The following is a 22,741-nucleotide window of genomic DNA, read 5'->3' on the forward strand; positions in this document are numbered from 1 at the left end:
ATCTTCAAACGCTACCTTCTCTCCTGCCCTTGTCCCTCAGATGAAAACATCTGAGGGAGCCTGCAAAATGTTGCTGGGCTTAAAGCTTGGGGAGAACCGGATTTTCATTTTTCGGCCTGTGGGCAGGATTAAGAGTGGCAGAAGTGATTGGGATTTATTCATCCTGTGGGTTAATGATCAATTTATGCAGGTGTTCAATGGTAAAAATACCAACTGGATCTCTACAAGTCCTTGATATACTTTGGAATTTGGTTATAAACTAGTCCACTGCTTGCAGTTCAACACAGGGCAGGGACTTGAAGGGGCAGAGTTTCTGACATCTTCAAAGAATCTCATTGTTAGGCAGATTTACTTGCAAGGTGGTCCTGTAGCAGACTTAGAAAGGCTTCAGAAGGCTCTGCGCAATGGTTATCCAGTGTATGTTTTTTTCCGAGTGGGAGCTCTTTGTCCTTGTACGTTCAGGTTTTGTTAGGGATTGCAATGATGCAGGTTCCGAGGCAGCACAGGCTGGGTTCGAGATGAGGGTCTGTCGTTTTGGACTCCTGCATGGTCCCAGCCTGGGTCACCTGGTGGCTGTTCAAGGCACGTTCCTGAGGGGTTTCCCATCAGCTCGCAGGAGGACATGGTCTTCGCTCAGAAAATAGACCAATTTGGTATGATGCTCTACAACGTCAGTCGCACTTACAATTTTGGTTGTGATCATCTGGATGAGATTTCTAGAAAACTGTGACCTGAGCAGTGGTTTGGTGCCACTTGATCAGAGGCCTGGACTGTTGTTGACCTCTCCCTCAACTGAATAAACCATCCAGGGCAGAAGAAAGGAAGCTTTTGAGAACCGGTAGCATGCTGGGTGCTGTGGCCTGATACTTCTGACTGGGATAGAATAGCCCAGAAGCTTGCTCCCTCCCTCCCTCCCTCTCTCTTCATTTTCTCTCCCCCTTGCCTTCTTTTCATGCACAGATTTCCTTCTTCCTTTTTCTTTTTCTTCTTTTTTCAGTTTATTTATTTTGAGAGAGAGAGAGTGCACACATGTGTGAGCAGAGGGGAGGGGCAGAGAGAGAGGGAGAGAGAGAATCCCAAGCAGGCTCCACACTGTCAGCACAGAGAATGACCTGGGGTTCAATCTCACAAATCATGAGATCATGACCTGAGCCGAAATCCAGAGTCATACCCTTAACCGACTGAGCCACCCAGATGCCCCCCTTCCCTCTTTTTTTTATTTCAAGCAAGTTAATTGCCAGCCTTGATCATAGAATGAATGGCTAGAAAATCAGCTCAGTTTTAAAAATTCAACAAAAAAACATCCTTGACTAAACATCCAAGGCCCTGAAGGACACATAATCTGTGTACCAGGACTTCTCAATATTGTGCACGTGACAATTTCTTGCACACTCACACTGTCACTCTGTTCCGTGTACTGTGGACAGCTGAGCCAGCTGGAGCTAGCCAGGAGCACTTGCTAATACAGGCCTGCAAAGCACTTGCCACCAGGGAAAGTGCCTTCTCACATGTAGTCAGTGTCACATGCACAGATGGAACCACTCACTGTTCAACACTATTCAAAACCCCCAAACTATCAACATAGAACTGAAATAAAGAATAATAACCTGTGCACGAATAGAAATTGGTTGTTCCAACTCCTAGCTTTGTTGTTCCATTAGAACTAAATTCCCAAAGGCCAGATACCTCTAAAAACTCCTGATGGATTTTATAATTCTTTTTTTTTTTTTTTAACTCTTTAGTGAAGTAACTTACTATTTTTGCGGCCAAGAGTCCTCTTTGAAAGGGTGTTCAGATTCTAGGTTTCCAGCGAATGCCCGCTGTGTGCCAGGCACGGTACTGGTGCCGGGTGCTCTATGTGCCTTAGATCAGGTCGTCCTGTGAAGTGAGAACTCTTACTCGCTTGGTGCATACAGAAACAAGTTAAGCGAAGTCTAGAAAGATGGCCAAGATTCCCTGTTCTTGAGCAACCTCCAAATGTTCTTTTTCTCCCCACCCAGTGGCAGGAAGCTGCCACACAGAGGGTAAGAAGGCAAGCTTGGCTCCAGTCAGTAAGTGTTTACGGGGCACCCGCTGTGTGCCAGGCACGAGGCTAGGCTCTGGGAGCCAAAGGGAAATATGGCGTGGCCTCTGTCCTCAAAGAGCTTGTGTCCCGCGGACCGTACTGCCTCATTGCCCAGCATTCATTAGTGGATTCCCTGCCCCACTTAGATAAAAACAGATTGGCTTAGTTTGGCCTTCAAGGCCCCTGCCTGCCTCATCCAACTCCTCTCCCTCTTCTCCCCATTGCCCAGCCTGGGCTCCAGCCCCTGCGTTGTTAGAACCTCTGCAGGTATGTCACTGCTGATTCACAGACCCCCACTGCAAAACGGCAGTGCCCTGGCCCGTCTCCCCCACTGTCAAGCCTCTACCAGTTATTTTGCAGATATCCACAAGGGGTCCTCACATAGGCATCCATCCATAGCCCTTGTGAACTGGGCCTTCTAGCAAATTCAGACCTGGATCCTGGTATGCGGTGTCCGTATATGGCAAAGGTGGTGGTTCACTTCACTGGGGTTAAAAGAAAGGCATTCAAAGCTGAGGGGTCTGGGAGGATAGGGCGTGAAAGGGTCCGTGTCCCTCATGAACCAGGTCTGAGCCCTGGGAGAGTAAAAACCAGGCATAGGAGCCCATCAAGTTTTTTGTGGGGGTGCTAAGAAAGACTCTGGATCTCATGTCAGCCCTTGCTAGGGCACCCGTTGACTAAGGTCTCCAAGCCAGGAATGTGGGATAGTCTGTGGCATATAAGTGCAGAGTGTATGACCAGAGATGAGGGTAGGGAGATTGTTACGAGGCCATTGCAGAAGTTCTGGGAGAACAGAACAGAGCAATCTTAGTCGGAATCAGAGTGGGTGTCGGTAAGGGATAGAATCAGGAATTTCTTGACTGATAGAAGCCAGTGTTGAGGGTTTGGGTGAGGGTGAGTTTGGGTGATGAGGACAGAGGAGGTGCCAGTGACTAGGAAAGGGGGAGAGAAACAAGCTTTGCAGAGATGAATTCCATTTATTCATACTGACATCCAAGTTCTAGAATGGATTCTGGTCAGTATCCCTGCCTTGGCACCCACCATACAGGCTTGCGATAGAGATTTGTCCATCATCTGCACACTTCACAAGTCTCAGAACTGGCCTTGTGCCCCCAGCCCCGGCCTGGCCATTCTGCCTACTGCACCTGGATTACTCTGTCTAAAAGCATCTTTTTTTTTTTTTTTTTTTTTTTTTTTTTTTTTTTTTTTTTTTACCTGTTGCCTTCCTAGCCAGAGATTTTCAGTGACACTCTCTCCATCTAGAGTGTGAAGGTTTAGTCCCTCAGCCTCCAGTGTCCTACTCCCCTCTATCCAATCCTGCCCTCCTGGATCAGGACTCCTTTGGCACATGTGACAAGAGTCCAGGGCAAACTAGCTTAGGTCACAAGGGGATTTTGCTGGTTAATGGAGTCAGCTGGGGTTTAGGGATGTGTGCACCACTGGGACACCTTCCATCTCCTGATCCTCTTCTCCTTGAACACTCATTTCATTCTCCACCCAACTGGCTCCACATGGTGGGTCAGCATGAGATGTAGCACCACTATGCTTCTAGCCTCATGACGTTTTCATTCATTCAGTCTTCATTCAGTTCCACTTAGAAAAATCCTGGGACTAACTCTAGCTGGGTCAGCCAGTCAGCCATGATGCCCAGGAAGGTGGGGTCTGAACCACATGCTTGGAGAAAAGATGGAGTGTGTGTGTGTGTGTGTGCGTGTGCGTGTGTGTGTGTGTGTGTGTGGGCGCGCGCGTGTGTGTGTGTGTGTGTGTAAAACCTCTGCCTGCTTCAGACCTCCTCAACCAGAACCTCCATTTGACCAAACCCAGCTGCTCTTAGCTCAAATGCCCCAAATATCCTTCCTCTTCTCAGGTTTTATCTTCAGGGTCCGATCCTGATCCCCAACCCCATGCTCTCATCCTACCCCCCCCCCCCCCGGCCCCTCCCACGGCATGGGGCTTCAGTGACTTTTCTCATTTTGACAGGGGAAAACCTAAGGACAGCGAGGCAGAGTAACTCAGCCAGGCTCCAGAGCAGGAAGGCAGGGATAAGATCCAGGCAGTGCTTCTCCAGAGCTCAGGGATGAGTTTAAACCGTTTCTCTGTGTGTGGTCATCCAAGAGACTGTGCCCTCCTAAGGGTAGGGACCAGGGTGTCATCCCCCGCTGGCAATTAGTTTGGCAGATTGCTTGGTCACGATTGCTAATGGCCATGAAATGGTGCTTTTCCAGTCTTTCCCTTTCTACCTTTAGCCCCTGGGACTAGGGACAGGATCTTTCCTGGTGATTTGCACAATTTAAAATTCTGTGGGAACCGGGAAGGTTTTCTTAGAGAGAGGGACAGAGTAAAATAAATATTAATTATAATGCAGATGACATCTTTTTCTAATCCTCTCCACTGTCTCCTACATACAAATAAGTGTCGTGCCTTCTCTGGGGTTTTCCCACAATTTACTGCATGCACACCCTCCCTCGTCCCCAAGCTTAAGAACACAGACCTCCTCCGAAGAGGCAGGGTCCTATTGTTGTGCCTGATTTGAAATGCAGGCTCTAATGTCAGGCAGCCCTTGGGAGAAGAGACCCTGGGCTCCTTTCCTCCTGGACTGGAACAGCTTTTTCTTTCTGGGAAAACTGTTGAAATTTGGGTTTCCGTGTTAATCAAGGTTCCCAGCACGTCTGTGGAACTGGCTCAGCACGTCCAGAATATGTTTTCCAACCATCTCCCGGGCTCTGGCTATTCCAGCCTGTCAAGAACAGACTTGCCGGGGCTGTGTGGGGCTGCAGAGATGTTCATTCCAGATTCAGAGTGATAGGCATGATTTTTGGAGCCGGCCGCAGCAAGCTGGGACTGGTTCTGGCGTTGTAACCGGACCAGAGGTGCTGGGGCAGGCGGGCTGTGCGAGGCAGCCCGTGGACATTCATGCAGGCAGCCGGCTGTTTTCCTTCACTGCTTCCCTCCCAAACCCCCAACCCCTACACATCCATGCACCAGACTGAAAACACCTCTGATGTGAACTGTCCCTTTTATATAACCAGATGAGTAGCATTCTCATATGTCTGTTATAACAGGTAACAGTGCTGTGTCCTGGGCTATGTTCTAAGTGCTTTACGGATATGGATCCCTTTCATCCTTACTAACACCCCATCACAAACTGTTAGCCCCATCTCTGCAGACCAGGAGCCTGAGGCTTCTGCAGAGCAGTAAAGTTATTTAAGCAAAGCCACACAGCCGGTCAGCGGCCAGTGGCCTGTAGATGGAGGGCGAGGGCCGGCTATGCTTAAACACCGTGCTGTAACATCTGTTGACATCAGGGTTATTAAAATGCTGGCAGTAAGAAAGATGTGGCTAGACTCCGATTCCCCTGAAAAGCAACAATTATGGTAACTTAGGAATTTTCTAACTAAACTTGAATTTGGGTGGACAAGCGTGGGCCTCCTCCACCCCCTGCATTTGCCTTAGTTATCAGTTTACCCACCTCACCCCAGACCCCAGAACTAATGGCTGAGAGAACACGAAATTTTAGAAGTGGAGCCATGTGAGTGGGAAACCATGATATAGCAGTTACTAAGCTTCCCTCCCTTTCTTTCTTAACTGCTCAAATTACTACTTAATTTGTGTACATAGCACCTTTTCTTATACCCTGAGTCCCTCCAAAAGAACCCTTCAAATTTCTGGTGGGTGCAATTCAGGCAAGCCACAGAACAGGAGACATGGGACCTGCCTGCGTCTTTCTCTCGTGGCGGCCGTGGGTGGATGTGGTGGCTCGAATGAACCTGGCAAAGCTCATGGGCAGAATGTTCTTGAACCAAACCCGGGAGCGTCTCTTTCTCTGGAGGGTACACCCCAGCTACTGTGTAGGGTGGAGCTCAGGATGGAGGGATCCGGAGCCCCCGCTGGAGCAGAAAAACTCGAGTCAGGGCCAAGCCTCTGCCACCTCCTTTCCTTAAGATAAGAAGCTCTGCAAACAAATGATCAGACCTGCCTTCTAGGAATGAAGTTCAAATTCAGGGGCGAGTAGCTAGAGAATCTGAGCATGGAGAAAAAGTCGTGTTACTATGATGTGGTTGTTTATAACTTTTATAGCATCTTTGTGAGATACTGATCATTCAGGAGTTTTCTTGCTGGTGGTGGAAGAACATAAAATCCAAAGGGCCAGTGAGTGCTGCATTTCCATTCAGTGGAAACTGTCTGAGAGAGCCCAGATATATTGTACTTGCTCTGGGGTGTCACGATGCCCTCTGTCACAGATGCCCGCTATCCCATGCTAACAGAAAACTTGAGAAGACTTGGGTCCAGCCAGTCTTTGAGGCACACTGAATTCAGAAGACGTCTGCAGAAACAAATGTGAAAGAGCTGGAAAGTATGAACTGGGAGAAAAGGCTATAGGAACTGGGACAGATTAGTATGATGTGCTTGGCTGTACTTTCCCAAGATTGGAAACCACTGGATTACTGGGACCTGTACTTATTCTTCCGGCCCCTCTATGATGCATAATGCTGGGCCGTGCATGAGATAGCAATGCATGTGACTGTGTGTGAGCAGGAACTTATCTCTTTTGGACTTTCCTCAGAATGTAATCTAAGGTAGGCCAGGAGGATCCTTGGGTCACTAGTGGAATCAGTCAGAACTTCAAAGGGGTGGCCACACCGATGGGGTAAAACCATTGCCAAGGGCAGAGGTACTCCTGTGTTACCCTAAATTGCTAGAGTTTATTTTGTGGCCCCCAAGACCCAGAAACTTAACTGAAATGGCTGCATTTCGGGGCAGAACCTCATCTTTCCTCTAGATGGCAGCAGTTAAGTGGAAGGGTACACTGTTGGTACACGTTCTGGTTGTTTGGGGCAAATTGACAGAATTCTGCCAAATGTCCCACTCCCATGGTGGGTGACCTTTCTTGTGAAGCACGAATGTCATTCTTTTTTCTTTTTTTTTTTTAAGCTTATTTATTTTTGAGAAAGAGAGTGCTCATGAGCCAGGGAGGAGCAGAGAGAGAGGGAGGGAGAATCCCAAGCAGGCTCTGAGCTGTCAGTGCACAGCCCAATGCAGGGCTCCATCTCACAAACTATGAGATCATGACCTGAGCTGAAAGCAAGAGTCGGACGCTCAACCAACTAAGCCACCCAGGCTCCCTGAAGAATACCATTCTTGGTCCCCAAGGAGCATAAATATCAGTCACGGTGTTCTCAAATATACAAATGGATACATTTTGCCAGATTTTCCTACATGGTCACCTCTCACCAACCATGAGTATAACAGTACTCCTATATAGTGGCACAATCATAGCTGGTAAGGGCAAGTCTCATAAAATATAGGCCCTTAGGAAAAATAATAAAATTTGCAGTAATCTGTGTGACTAAAAAGAGTTGTGAAATTTCTAGAAAGCATTCACCACCCCCCCCCCCGCAAATAATCATGAGGATGGGCATATGGGGGTGACTTTTGAATTGCCTTGTTCAGCTAGCCGTTTGAGACATGGTGCCCACAGCATCTGCTGAGGCAGAAGCTCCCAGAAGCCAACCTGGCTCTTTGTAATGTAGTAGAAACAGCTGTCACTGGCTTGAGATGAAGACCCCTTGAGATTTTTTGCTAGCTCTGGATCTGTCTCCCTCCATCCCTCCCTCTCCTACCCTCCTTATCTCCCACCCTCTCCCCACCCCCAAACCATGAATCCAGTCAATTGTGTAAACTCCTAACTTTTCACAAATTATGCAAGAGCTTAAGGGCATAGTGTTTGAAGTCTGGTGTTCCGTCTCCAGGGAGGGTCAGTCTTACTGGCCTCCTTTCCTCTCCTCCCTCAGTACTTGCCTGTAATGCCCTGTCATGCCCCATCTCCACAGTCCACAGCAGGGGGAAGAACCACAACCGTGGTTTTCCTCTAAGGAATTAGAGTAGAAGTAACAAGATAGCAGAGTTTATATTTTTGGTAACAAATGTAAAGCAGGATTATCTCAAAATCTGGAGCGAAGGATTTGTTTATAAAATGCTAAGAAATCTTGCTGTTTATGAACGATGCTAAGGGGAGAGGGGGTAACGGGAAGTGGCCTGGGTATTGGACATCAGGAAGGAAGGAGAATGTAAAGAGAAATATGGGAACAGCTTATTGGATCTGGGTGAGTGCAGTTTCAGCGGAGGGTGACACAGAGGGTATGGCTACTGGTGACCACGTTTTCAGAGCTCAGGCCAAGAAGAAGTGGGCCCAGGCACAGCACAAGGATTTAGGCTAGGTGTAAAAAGACTGTCAGGGGGGCTCAAGAGAGGCTAGGGTCACAGTATCGGTTAGGATTTTAGTTCAGCTACCAGTGACAGGAGCAACCAAACTAACAGGCTTAAACGAGACAGAAGATCACAAGGAAGACCTGGGGGTGGGCAATCTGGGACTGTTGTGTTGACCCCACTGGGGCTTCTGCTCCCCCATTGGAAGGACGTGGCTCCCTCCTCAGGTCCCAGACGGTGCTGCCTCTCCAGTTTAGAAGTCCCACTAAGCGGCATTGTACCTTCCCTTGGTCAGAATGTGGTCATGTGGCCACGTGCCTACATTAAGAGAGGGAAGTTGAGGAATGTGTGGCCACATGCTCAGCTGATAGGGAGCTTCAAATAATTTGAAGAGGAAGAGCTCCATAACTAGGAAAAGGCCTAGACAGGCCTCACCTTGGGGTATTTGCTCATTCGGTGAACGTGGAGTGCCTAATATGTTCAGGCATTGCTGGAGGGCAGTAGGGAAGAAGGCAGATGGGTTTCTGCTCTCATGAAACTTGAAATCTACTGGGAAGCAAGACAGACAATAAACTACCAGTAAATGTGGCCTGGTTGACAATCTGCATTCTGTACTCAAGTCTTTCCAGTGAGCTGTCTTCACATGTACCCGTACATAATTAATGATCGATGGCAAACATCACTGCTAATGCCTGTGGGCATCTAGGTCAGCCAGCGTTGGCATCTCTTTGATGCAGGTGTCTGTGCTGTGAGGAGGAGAGTGGGAGAAGGAAACAATTAGTAAACCAGAGCCCCACTTTGAGAGCGGCCCTGCATCCTGCAGCCAGGGCCGTTCTAGGCCAACGTGCTCACAGAGACTTGAGGATAAGAATCCGGGTGTAAAATCCCAAGTCTGTTTCCTTTTTCTTGGGTGGAGAAGGATTTGGGCCTCTTCCTTTGCTAAGGTGCAGAGCAGCGTGATGAAGATAATCGGGTGATCCTTTTGAGGCCAAGCTGGGGAACTTGGGAGAACATAAGGGACATGGTTTTCCTGCTCCCATGACCTTCAGTCAGTGATCCCTGAGCCGGGTTTTGCTGGGAACTGGGCAGGTGTCCAAGTTCAGTTCACGTGTTGAAAGTAGGCGTGGACTCTAAATTAGACCTGGAGGCAGTGTTGCCCACCCAGACTTCCTGCCCTGGCCACTGCGCAGTGACCTAGATCAGTGATTCTCAAACTATCCGAGGCGAAGGACCAGTTTTTTTTAGGTTTCAATTTCCAGCCTGTCATAAAAATGAAATATTAGAAAAATGAAATGAAAAAGACATACAACAACCCAAAGTCAGACTTCCGTTATTAGATTTGAGAGACATAAAATTCTTCTGTCCGATTGCTCTAAAAGTTTCTAAAGGCTGACTCAGTTCCTGAATTGAAGTTTGCCAGTAGCAAAGAATTCAGGGCCACCCCTCTCAGCCTGGGGACTGCGCTTTGGGCAGCAGTGTCCTGCGGGCTTGGAGCTGTGAGCCAGTTGAGGACTGCTGTCCTTCCCAGCTCCGTGGGAGGATGGTTCCCAAGCACAACGAGGAAGCTCTCAGGGCTCGTTTGTGCCTCCTTCCCCGCACATGTCTCTGGTGCCCAATGCCCAGCTCCCCTTGTCTTTGCTACCTGAGCCGACTGATAAAAGGAACATCTTGGCCCCCTCTCCCATCACGGTCCCGGTGTGTAGGTGAAAATTTCGCTACATTCTTGCAGCTGGAGAAGTGAAAGGTCACAGCTAATTGTAATCATTATCCAGGCTCCCCTACCTGAACAGGGCTTTTGGCATATCCTGGGTTGGTTAGCCAAGCGGCCAAGTGCGGGCGGGAGGGCCTCTCCAGCCGGCTGGCCTGGCCGACCTGGGCAGGGTGGGAGGTCACCGCTGCCCCTGTGTTGCAGTTCTCCAAGGAGAGGCACGTCATGGACAGGACCCCTGAGAGGCTGAAGAAGGAGCTGGAGGAGGAGCTGCTGCTGAGCGGCGAAGACCTGCGCAGCCACGCCTGGTACCATGGACGCATCCCCCGCCAGGTACCCGCTCTCTTCCTGCCAGGGCGCGCCCTGCCGTCCTCAAACACCAGCACGCTGAGAACCCTTCCGACTTACCCTCCAACGCCATGTCAGAGTCGGCCCCAGTTTAGCCAAACAGATAGAACACCCTAGCCCACAGAAACCGAACTTGGGCCTGTCTTCCAGGAGATGGCCGGGAAGAACTGAGGTCAGGAACCCACAGTACATCTCCACCTGCCCGGGAAGGGGATGGAGGAAAGGCAGGTGTTCCTGTGGGTCCACAGACCCGGAGTGGGCAGGAGGCAGTGGCGGCAGGGTGATGACCCCGAGAGGTGAGGGGCCAGCCTGTGGTTCAGATAATTGAACTCATGGCCGGCTGCTGGCTGCCTCATACCCTTTGAACCTGCTTCTCTTTTAAGACAGTAGTTTAATTTCAGGTGAAGACAGAGTATCATCAGGGCAAGTGGCACAGAGCAGCAGGGCCACCAGTACCCTAGTGGGGCCAGCAACTATTTACCCTCCAGCCCTCCCCTACCTGGACCCCTGTCCTGGAGATGGCAGGTAGAGGAATTATACCAGTGACCACAGCGTCCTGGCCTAGGATGTTCTCTGTGTGACTATCATTTGGGTGATAGCTATGAATAATGTGGGTTTTTTGCTAAACAGTTTAGAAATTGAAAAAATAGAAGTCCAGAATTAAGGTGTAGAATTTCTCTTGGGTTTTTATTGGAAGCTGATCTGGCCAGTCATTTACCCAGGACAACATGACAGGAAAGGGGCGGTGGGGGAGGATCGGGGGGTGGTGTGTGGAGGGCATCACATGGTGATAATTTTTTTTCATGTAACAGATGCCTCAGCACTATCAAAGAAATAATCCTTATTCTAACTTTTTGTTTTTAGTTTAAAATTGATTGTAGAAAATGCAGGGAGTAAAATGAAGAAAATTAAAAACTCTCACCCATAATTCTCCAACCTTGAGGTAACCACTGTGAACATTTTGATATAAGGCCTCCTACGAGGCTTTGCAAGTGTGAGATCATACTGCATATATTTTTGCAGCCCACTGTCTTCATTTAATGACATATCCTGGGAGTTTTCTGCTGTTATAAAATCGTTATAAAACCATTCTACACTGTATGTGTGTTCATCGTATGGTGCTCTGCTATTTAGTGGGCACCCTCACCAACACCCTGTAAGATAACGACTATGTTTATCACTGTAATTATTTCCTCAGGCCCCATTCCAAGAAGTGCAATTTCTGTGTGAAAACGAATTTTTAAGGCCAAGATGGAATTTTAAAGTAACCATGGTAGCGTGCTATTCTAACTGTTCCAATGTTGGGATATCCTGGAAAAAATGTCAAAGTTTACAAAACTGATGACCGTCACCACCGTCCTTCTCTTTTTTGTGATCACAAAATTTGTTTACCACTTATAGTGAGTGTAAATTTTCAGTCATACATCATTTCAGGTTGTATAACTGAACACTGTGACAATAAGGTAGTTGTAGCTGACACTCTGCTCCTTTAAATCTTCATAGCTACTGTGTAGGTGATACTATCCCTGTCCCACAGGTGATGTAACTGAGCCACAAAGAGATTATGTACCTGGTTCAAAGTCACTCAGTAGAGCCAGAATGCACAGCCAGGCAGTCTGGCCACAGGAACGACCATCTCAACACAGTAGAGATTTTCCTTTGGCAACACAGTGGAGATCAGCATCCTCATAGCTAATAATATTTGAGCACCTACTGTGTTCTCGGCACTGTACTAGTGCTTTACATATATTGTGTATGCAAATATATAATCCTCCCTATAACTTTGTGAGGTGAGACACTGACCTGACTTTGCTACAGGCTCTCCAGCAAGTGCTGTGCCCAGAACCACACTCAGGTCTCTGATTCCACAGCGCCTGGCCTCCACCAATGTGTGGACCTCTCCTCCCCATCCACCAGGCTCCTAGATGCTGACCAAACTCCCTCCTCCCCTTGCTGGGGGTGGGGAGGGATCAGACTGCCTAGACATGAATTTTCTGCTTTGTTTTATTCTGTCACTTTACTTGCTTCGGGTCTGCCTAAATGTCATCTTCTCATGACACCCTCCTGACCACCCTGTTGCAACGAACGGCCCTCATCCCTTCCCAGGCACTTCTTATCTCCCTTCCCGATTGACTTTTTCCTTAACTTTACAACATTGGACATACCATACCTGCTGCTTGTTTATCTTCACCAAAGTAGCAGCTCTCCACTAGAGACAGGAGCTCCGTGACAGTGGAGACTCTACTCTGCTTCACTCACTGCTGTAAGCCCTGTGCCTACAATAGTACCTGGCACACAGTAGGTGGGCAGCACGTAGTTCTTAAGCGAATGAATGGGTCTTCTAAGAATTTGACGTTGGAAAAATAAAGAGCCAACTGAGCAAGAAGAGACACAATACCGTGGTCCACCGCTGGCCCAAAGAAGTGGAGAGCGGTGCAGCTCTTAGAAGGAATGAATGTGCGCTTGCCTTTTCTACCCCTCACCATTTTGTCCCAAAGGTGTCAGAAAACCTCGTGCAGCGAGATGGCGACTTCCTGGTTCGTGACTCTCTGTCCAGCCCCGGAAACTTTGTCCTGACCTGTCAGTGGAAGAACCTCGCTCAGCACTTCAAGATCCACCGGACGGTCCTGCGGCTCAGTGAGGCCTACAGCCGCGTGCAGTACCAGTTTGAGACGGAGAGCTTCGACTCCATCCCTGGCCTGGTGCGCTGCTACGTGGGCAACCGCCGGCCCATCTCCCAGCAGAGCGGAGCCATCATCTTCCAGCCCATCAACAGGACGGTGCCCCTGCGGTGCCTGGAGGAGCGCTACGGCACCTCCCCAGGCCGGGCCCGGGAGGGCAGCCTGGCCGAGGGCAGGTCCGACGTGGGCAAGAGGCTGAGCCTCACCATGGGCGGCCTCCAGGCCCGGGAGCAGAGCTCGACCAGGGGAAACCTCCTCAGGTGGGTCACGGCCTCATGGGGGTGGTGCTGGGACCTCGAGGGACACTCTGGACACACCTGGGCTTAGTCAGCCAGATGAGGAGCTCCCGCGGGAAGGGAAGAACAATAAAGGATGTTACTAAGAATGCCAAGTGTAATTGGAAAAGCTGTCATGGGGCAGTGCGTGATTAGTTCCCAACTGACTTGGAGCCAAAATTAAATGAGGCAGTTGCTGAGGAAGAGGGGGAGGGTTGGCCAGGAGAGATTTGGGAAGGAAGGAGGATTCTGGCTGGTCTGAAGGCTAGGGAAAGTTCGGATAGACGCTGCGAAGGGGAGGGCGGTCCAGGTGGGGGCTCAGCAGGAGCATGCGTGTAGCGATAGGAAAGGACAAGAGTTCCTTGGGGTAGGCAGATCGGTGGGGCTCCAGCAAAGGGCCGCGTAAGGGGCTGGTAGGGGCCGGCTCAGGGAGGTGACCACAGCCCAATCACAGAGGCCTGAGAACCAGGCTAAGAGGTTTGAGGGAGCCTCAAAGACTTGACATGGTGAACAGGGTGTCCCGAGAATAGAACAGGGCAGCAATGTGCCAGAGAGGCAGGAGAGAGTTTGGAGCAGGAAGACCAGTTAGTGAGCCATGGAGGGTCAGGTTGTGCAGGGGAAGTAGAGGGAGAGCCTGGGACCTCGGCTTCCTGGGACTCTGGTATGTGTGTTGGAGAATGGCAAGTTAGAGACCACAGGAGGGCCCAGAGAAGGGGTGGACCGCGGAGGAAAAACCAGTTGCCGCATCTGAGATACGACCATAGGCTTGTTGAGTGCCAAGTGTCCAACAACATTTTGGGGGTTTGGGGGGAGAGCTCAGTTCGAAGGTGGATGAGAAAAGACCTGAGAGAGCTGGAGACATCGAGAGTCTGGGGGCTGTGGCCCGAACCTGGGCACAGGGGGAGAGAAGAGTCCAGAGAACTGGATGCCCAGCTGGGGCCCCCTGCCCTCCAATGCCAGTGGCACGTGCTGACAGAGGACCTGTTTCTCATGGAGCTGGGTGCTCGTGCCTGCTGTCTGACTGCTCCAGAGAAGGAGAGTAGGGAAAAGGCAGGCCCAGTAAGGTGAAGTCTAGCCCCAGCCGCTTGGTTACCCAGCTTCCCTTCTCCAGCTGCCTGGCATCTAAACTTACACACTTAAACCCACATGTTTTATTCCACTCATTGGTTTTCTTTCTGGACAGGAGGAAATGTCATAAACTGTAATTTGCAGACTGCAGAAATTCAGAAGCCAAGCTCAGAACTGAGTAATACATACCAGGTCGTGTGCTCCTAGGAAGCTCTGGTAGATGTTAGTCAGTGTCTGGCTGTGGACCCTGCCTGCCTGGGCACAAATGCCGGTCCGCCACTGATCAAGCTATGTAACTTCTCCGGGCCTCGCTTTCCCTACCTGGAATGATGGGGCTTGTGAGGGTTAAATGATTTAAGACTTGCAAAGTGCTTAGAATGATGCCGATACATAGAGAGTGCTACCTAGGGGGTGCCTGGGTGGCTCAGTTGGTTGAGTGTCAGGTCAGCTCAGGTCACAGTCTCACGGTTTGTGAGCCCCACATCGGGCTCCATGCTGCCAGCGCAGAGCCTGCTTCAGATCCTCTGTCCCCCCGCCCCCCGGCCCCTCCCTGCTCACGCTCTCTCAAAAATAAACATTAAAGAGAAATAAGTGCCACGTAGGTGTTAGTAATCATAATAAATATGATTTTCTGGAGGGCAGTGGAATGTGGGACTCTGTTTGCAGGGAGGGAGGCAAGAAGTGTCATAGAGAAATTCTTCTTAGTAGTAAGAATGGACTTGAGATCCCTTAAAATATTAAAGGGGCACCTTTTGCTCCGTTTCTTTTGTGATTGTGAGGGTTGGCTGCTCAACTAACAAACAGAGAGTTAATGTCATGAACAGAGCCAAGGAGTTTTTGGCAAGGCACGGAACCCCTGCCCAATGTGGTGCTGGGGAAGAAGGCCTGCCTCCTGGTCTACCCTCAGTGACTGCATTTAAAATATTAATTAATTAGTTTAAATTTATTATTATTATTACTTTTTTTTTTTTTTTTTCTGAGAGACAGCAAGCATGGGAGAGGGGCAGAGCGCGCGAGAGAATCTCAAGCAGGCTCCACACTCAAGCTCGGAGCCTGGGGCTGGATCCCACAACCCTGGGATTGTGACCTGAGCCAAAATCAAGACTGAGAGGCCCAACCAACTGAGCCACCCAGGCGCCCCAAAATACAAATTTATTTCTTAAGATAAATGAAAGAAAGACTGAGAAGGTCTCTTAGTCAATGAGGCGGGTCTAACAGAGCCACTTTTCTGTCTTCCTTGTTTTTAAGTTTGTTTATTTGGGGGAGAGAGAGAGAGATTGGAAGAGAGAGAATCCCAAACAGGCTCCACACTCCGCACAGAGTCCAACACTGGGCGGAGATCAAGACCTGAGTGGATATCAAGAATAGGACGCCTACCCAAGCCACTTTTCAGGCGCCCCCAGAGTCACTTTTCCAATTGCCCATTGAAAGCCCGGCTCCCTAAGCCCTGTCACTTCTTGCAGCAGAAGCGTCCATGGGTGGGGGTGGGGTGGGTTCAATAAGGAAGCACCCTGCACAGGGCCCTCCCTTACCCTCCCTTGCCCGCCCGCACCGCACCTTCCCTGACGTCAAGCCCGCTGGTTGGCTGGCTGGCAGTGAGCGAGCTCAGCCAGGTTGGGAGCGTCCCAGGTGGGCGTTCTGGGCCAGTGGAGTCTGGCTGCTCTGAAGATCACTGCATAAATACCGCCCGGCTGAAGCCACTGCCTTTTGGAATTTGCCCTCTGACCAGCCTTATCTCTGAGGGGTTGCTGGAATTTCTCTGTTGCTGGGAGTTTGGGGGGTTTTTGGTTTGTTTGCTTTTTCCTTTGGTGCTTGCAAAGGTAGGAAAGAGCATTGCGATTTCTGTAACATAAGCTTGTGGGAGGGCCGATGAAAGTTCATTACAACTTGGCTGGTGCAGTGCAGTCTCTCCTAGCAAAGGAGAGATTCTGCTTTTTTGGTGCTAGAGAAATTCCCAGTCTGACTAGGCAAGGGAGCAGAGGAGTGCTAGCAAATTGTGTGGAAAGTGACAGTCGCCTTTTCCCCGCGTGGCTGTGCTTGGTGCCTCCCAGCGCCAGCTTGGTGCGCAGGCTCGGCCCTTCCCCAGGTCAGCATAAGGTCGGCCGCGGGGCCCTGGTCCTTCCAGGATGAGAGTGACAGTACTCCAGGGTGATCCGGTGGGTTATCCGGGGGACATGGGGATCTGCGCTGACATGCAGACAGCCCCACAGCTCCCTTCCCGACGCCACGAGGGATGGTGGAAAATGCATTTTAGTTGAACAAGTCACTCCTCCTGGGTCTGTAAGTAATTTTAAGCTCTGTTAAAAGTACACATTCCAGTTCATCAGTTTTTCCTGAGACTATCGTGAAATCTTGACCCTGCTCTGCTCTACCAGATGGAAGGGCTCCGAGGCAGCAGCCGGGGAACTAACCAGATTGGCCCTGAGGACGTGGGGATGGAGCCCAGGGCACAATCCTGTGTTAGCCGCCCCCGGCAGTCATTTCCCCTCCAACAGACATTCCTTTACTGTTAGGATGTGCTGTACCATTCGCCTTCTAAGCAGTCATTTCTCTTAAAAACTTTCCATGACGCTGCCTGAAGGTTTTATGATTTAATGACACGTCTCTGTTCCACTGATCTTTTGCTTCAGAAATAAGGAGAAGAGCGGTAGCCAGCCAGCCTGCCTGGATCACATGCAGGACAGAAGAGCCTTATCCCTCAAAGCCCACCAGTCGGAAAGTTACCTGCCAATTGGTAGGTCTTTGGGAATTTTCTGGGAGGAGGGTGACAGTGTTAGCCTGATCTCCTTCAGGCTGTTTCCCTGCTCCATCCAGTCACCTGATCTGGGGACAACACAAGGCTCTGTGCCTCTAGGCTGGAGGGTAAGGGATTTGTAGAACTATATCCAGATGCGGATCAGCGAGCTGGACACTTCGTGTGTGCTAGCTCTTAAGCCTCATAACAACCCTTCAAGGCAGGAATGCTTATCCTCTTTTAGTTGCCGAGGAAACTGAGGCATAGAGGTTAAATAACTTATCCAGAGTTATCCGTCTGGCAAGTGGTTAAGCCAGCATTTGAACCCAAGTTTTCTGACCCACGCCCATCCGATGATAGCCTTCATGACAAATGAGCTTGCTGTCTCAGTGCCCTCCCTGGGCAGAGACAGGATCTCTGGGGCTGGGTCAGTGCTGGGGTTTCTGGAGGAGCAGCCATCCAGACAGACCCCTTCTCCTCTCCGTTCTTTCTCAGCCAGAGGAGCGAGGAGGTGTGGGATATGGGGAAACCTCATAAGCAACTATATTAGTAGACCATGGATTATTGTTCACTATTTTCGTAACTGACCTTCCTTGGGACCACAAGGTGATTTTCCTAATGCCCCTTGGTGAACCACTTCTATGTGGGTTATCTCAGCATCTTGTCCTACCTTCCTGGGGTGTCTTCAGCTCTCTCTTGAAGCTGGCTAGATCCCACTGGCTGTGAGAGTGACTCAGGCCCTTATGCTATGTGACTAAAGACTTCTGTTTCTGAGGGCGAGACTAGATTACTCACTGCCCTCCAGCTCCACGTATTGTCCTGTTCTGACTGTACTAGCCTTCTCTGACCATAAAATGACACTGCAGCCCAGCTGTTCGTAGAATCCCCTCAGAAGCAGGGTGTGGCCCGCTGGCCCTTGAGATGCTTTAGATTGCCCTAGATTGGGAGCGGGACAGTCATACTGAGTTGTCTTTGGGAAGTAAAAAATCGAAACCCGAAGGCATGCATTGAGGGCTGGGGAGTTGTCACTCTAGTTTTGTTTTGTGTTCTCTGTACAGCTGAGCTTTTCCTGACCCTCTCTTACCTTTCACAGGCTGTAAGTTGCCCCCTCAATCCCCAGGCGTGGACACAAGCCCCTGCCCAAACTCACCCGTTTTCAGGACGGGCAGTGAGCCCACCCTGAGCCCGGCGGTGGTTCGGAGGGTCTCCTCGGACGCGAGGGCAGGGGAGGCTCTAAGGGGCTCAGACAGCCAGCTGTGCCCCAAACCACCCCCCAAGCCCTGCAAGGCACCTGTCCTCAAGGCTCCCCCGTCTCCATCTACCTGGCGCAACTCTGAGGCCAACTACTGTGAACTGAACCCAGGCTTTGCTGCAGGCTGTGACAGGGGAACAAGGCCTCCCCTCTGTGCCCAGGACAGCTACGTGGAGCTGCTAACGGCCAAGCAGAATGGGGCGCCAGGGCCCCGGAACTCTGGCATCAACTACTTGACCCTTGATGATGATGTTGGGGCTGGGCCTTGGGAGGCACCGGCCACCCAGAAGGACCAGGGGCAGGAGGACGAGGTACAGTTTGTGCCGCCCCGACTGGAGACTGCCTCCTCATTCAGACCCAATGACTTTGAGTCAAAGCTCCTTCCTCCCGAGAACAAGCCCCTGGAAACAGCAATGCTGAAGCGGGCAAAAGAACTGTTCACCAACAATGACCCCAAGGTCATCGCCCAGCACATGCTGAGCATGGACTGCGTGGTAAGTGCCCAGACAGGGTGGGTGTTGTTCTGGCTTCTGAAAATTTGGAAGGGGGACGTCAGGTTGGGCCTCACTCCACCTTACCCTTTAAGTGCTTGCTCATAGAAAAAGTCTGAAGATAACCTGGGTGGGGATTTATTTAAAGGGTGGGAAGCACAGGCTTGGGATGACCTTTGCCCAGGCAGGAAGCTTGTAGAAATCACCTTGGGCAGAGGGATGGCAGGCTCCTGCCACGGACCATGCCTCCCCCACTGGCTATAGAGTTCTCCCAGCTGGTGTTGATTTTGGAATTCTCCCCTGGCCTCAGCTCCTTCAGAACTGGGAAAGTCAAGTTCAAGGAGAGTGGACTACAGATGAAAATGTACTTTCTGGAGTAGCAGAGCCTAGGTTATTTTTATTCTATTATACATTATATATGTATACACGTATACGTATACACACACACACAATGTATATATTTCTTCTATTGTTACTAAAGTGGGCTGTAGAATAAACATTTTTAATTTTACCTTGACTTTTTCACAAGTAATACTTGCTCAATTTAGAAAAGTTATACAGATTAAAAGGAAAAAACTAAAATCACACAAAGTCTAGTTTCCTGATGATCACCACTGTTAACATTTACTCTGCAAACAGATATGTGTACATAATTTCAGGCATGTGTGTTTGTTTTCCACAGAAATGGCATAGGCCTAAACATATGATTTGATTGGATTTTAGTTTTTTTCTAAATATACTATTTTAAACCCTGAGTCTTTGATTGAACATATATCATGACTGTATTTTCAGGTAACTGAATATGTGTTTACATAATCAGTTTTGATAGGAGGCACATCTTTTAGATATGGGTGGCTTTTGTTCATAGGTGACCCCACAGCAAAGTTATCCTTCAGAGGGATGTTTCTAGAAAACAGTTGTCTCAGGCCAGGGTCGGCTTAGCCTGTCCCCCAGTATAGAGACAAATCCATGCATTGGAACAACAGGTGAGGCTGTAGTGAGATTTAAAGCCCTTATTTGTGTGTAGCTCAGTGAAGGCAATTAGCTTCAAAGTTCAGGGCCTGTTTAGGAGCTGAGTTTTCCTAAATACATTTCCTGGGTCATGAATCATGACAGGAAATCTGGACTCTGAGCACTCCCCTAGGGAGTCCCCACTTGATGGAGCTCACAAGGCGGGTAGGACGCCTCCCAAAACAGCCTACAGGAATTTAAGGAGGTACTAGCTGTTCTGGGCTAAACAAACCCCTTCCTGAAAGTAGGACTGAGCCAGGCCTGAGAGGTGGTCTGTGTGTGTGTGTGTGTGTGTGTGTGTGTGTGTGTGTGTGTGTGTGTTGCGAGAGCATGAGGGGCCCTGGGGGAAAGATCCAGGAAAGGCGAAGTGCTGAAGAACAAGGGTTTGTTCACGTGGTTGGCTGGGTGTCCTTGGGCAGTGCTCACAGGTCATATTAAATCCTCACTTTAAAGTGAGCTAAACCCGTTTGGGCAGTAAGAGGATTTAAGATTCCTGTTCTAGTTACTTGACCCCGCCCTGGTACTCCAACAGGCCAGGAGTCTGGTACGCACCTGCCTGAGTTCTCCACTGAGGAAGCTCCTTGTGGAGAAATGGATCAGCCTAATTCCCAGGAGGGAATGAATCCTTGCCTGTGACCTCAGACAGGGCTTGGAGGATCTAGGAAAGTCTAGGAGGAGGTGAGATGCCTGACTGCCCTTTGGCAGGAGGGTCTAGAACATTCCTACCACCTTGGCAGCCATGAATCTAGAGCTCAAGTGTGTTCTCAGCTGAAGGAACATGAACCCTGCCCTTTTTCCAGTTCGGTTTCTTTCTTTGCATTTTGTCCTCCTGGTTGGGCACCCCCCTCCCCATCTACCTTCAGGCACCCTTAGAACAAGGGCTGGATGGAGCCCCCTGGCGCAGTGAGGCGGAGACCCAGAGCAGGAGTCCACTTCACTGTGTCCACCTTCATTTTCCAAGGACAGCACTGTTGATAGTGTTCCTCCCTCCCTCCTGAGTCCACTGCCATTTCCTTATTCTCCTCCTGGAACCACTGACTTTCAGGGCTTTGCCAACAAAGCAGGCACAGTCAGCATCTCTGAGGGAAATAGAATGAGAGCTGCTGTTACCCACTCCAAATGTAATGACCACTCGGAAGCTGAGAACAGGCACTGGGCAGCATTTGGGGCCCGCGTGCTGGTTCCTACCCCAGGCTGATCCCCAGAAAGACCATCATGACAATGGATGGTCCTAAGTGTCTCAAGGCTGCCTGTCCAGCCTCTTCCTGGGGCTGTGGGTTGGGTGTCCACTGAGCCCCTCTCACACTGCGAATGGGCACCGCCCTGGCCTGCACCCAGAGTGCAGCCTGTCTTCACCCACTTGTTGCAATATCTAGAAGTGGGCCCAGTGTGTTACAGTTGGCCTCTGGGGATGAACTGCCTGAGTCTAATTCGGGTTCTCCACTTTCTCCACCTATAAGAGAAAGAGAACAATACCACCTACCCAGGTGGTTGTGAGGACTAAGTGAAATAACTTATGTAAAGCCTCCACACACCATGCCTCGCCCAGAATGCGGCTATTAGCATTAGGTATTCAGCCTTGATGGAGCATGTACTGTGGGCCAGGCCGGCCACGGCGGGGGATGTGGGGAAGGACAGTGATGCAGGAATTCAGACCACAGCCCAGGTGGGAAATGCTCTGCAGGGGAAGGTTATCTTCTGGGTGGGAAACGACATACGTGTGTGGAGATTCGGGCGTCAAGGGTTCAGTTTACAGAGGATTCACTGTGTGGGCAGTGAAGGTGGTGATGGGTGGGGGAGGGGAGGGGAGGGACTAGCAGGTCTTTACTTGGATGTTTTTAAGTCTCTACTTCTGAGCCAGTGCCAGGTTATTGCCTCCTTTAAAGCACTTTGCAGCTCAGTGAGGGAGACAGGCCCTTAAGTGCATAGTCCAGATCAGAGTCCTGTACTGAGGGCAGCAGAAATGGTGGGCAGAGCCAGGCGATCTCATTAGAGTTTAGAAGGTCCCTTGACAGCTGGGAAGGGCCAGCATTCCCCCTGGGTCACTGCAGCAGCTCCCAAAGAAAGGATGAGGAGCAGGCAGAATTTGGAGGCCCTGCAGATAGGACAGCTAAGGTCAGAAGAGCAGAGGGAGGTGGGAATGCGCCATGGTGGAGCACCAATGTTGCTTGCCGGGTCCATTGCATAGTAAATGTTCTAGCAGTGTCCATCCCTCCTCTGTATCCATGAGCTGCACGGCTCTGGGCATTTCCCCAGGGGACCTAATCCCAGCCCTGCCATGTGAGCTCAGGATCCCCTTGTCCCATAGGTCAGCCTTGGGGCAAGCGGGCCTTGGCATATCCTGGCAAACCCCCAGGAAAGGGACCAGGGGATTGCGTGTTTACACTGAAAGAAAACAGACTTGGAGGCTTCTCTCTCAGAGCAGGGATCACTCTGGTTACTAGTGCTTCCAGAACAAAACTGAATCAATGATAAACCTTTCAATCTCATTACATAGTGTGTGCGTGAGTTAGAGGATGCCCACCACCCAGAAGCTGGGTTTGGAGCCTCTGATGGGGCAGCTGTCTAAACAAGCAAGCAAAGTGTACGTGACCTTAAGTGGCTGCGGTATGCATCTGGGCTGCCTTGCCATCGTCAAGGTGTAAATCCCTTTCCAGAGATCAAGCCAAAATTCCCTCCTCTACATGCCAGTGACTCACAGCTTGTATTTTCAAATAGCTTTTTGAGGTTTTAAAGTCATTTGATCCTTTGTAAAATCCTTTAGAAAGGTGAACTTAGCAGCTGTGTTAGAGAGGGGAAACTGAGGCCCAGAGAGCATAGTAGGAATTCTGCATCCTGTTTCCCAGTCCGCCACTGGATAGCTAATTCCCACAGGTTCATTTCCTCAGGGCTGACAGTGGT

The 22,741-nt window shown here is 50.1% G+C and overlaps 1 protein-coding gene across 5 annotated transcripts in view; it reads left to right on the forward strand.

Moving 5' to 3' along the window:
- BCAR3 (BCAR3 adaptor protein, NSP family member) overlaps positions 1 to 22,741 on the forward strand; it is a 114,501-nt gene that overhangs the window by 72,572 nt on the left and 19,188 nt on the right. For 3 of the 5 annotated variants that reach the window (XM_060623795.2, XM_060623796.3, XM_060623798.3), the window contains 4 exons: positions 10,185 to 10,313; positions 12,827 to 13,269; positions 16,983 to 17,086; positions 18,180 to 18,832. In XM_060623795.2, coding sequence (XP_060479778.1) covers positions 10,185 to 10,313; positions 12,827 to 13,269; positions 16,983 to 17,086; positions 18,180 to 18,832 — 1,329 coding nt within the window. Of the gene's footprint in view, positions 1 to 10,184; positions 10,314 to 12,826; positions 13,270 to 15,344; positions 16,173 to 16,982; positions 17,087 to 18,179; positions 18,833 to 22,741 lie in introns of those variants that run through there. The other 2 variants (XM_060623799.2, XM_060623800.3) reach the window with 2 other exon arrangements.

The sequence above is a fragment of the Panthera onca genome, chromosome C1 (assembly GCF_046562875.1).
Source record: "Panthera onca isolate mPanOnc1 chromosome C1, mPanOnc1 haplotype 2, whole genome shotgun sequence".
Lineage (NCBI taxonomy): Eukaryota > Metazoa > Chordata > Mammalia > Carnivora > Felidae > Panthera > Panthera onca.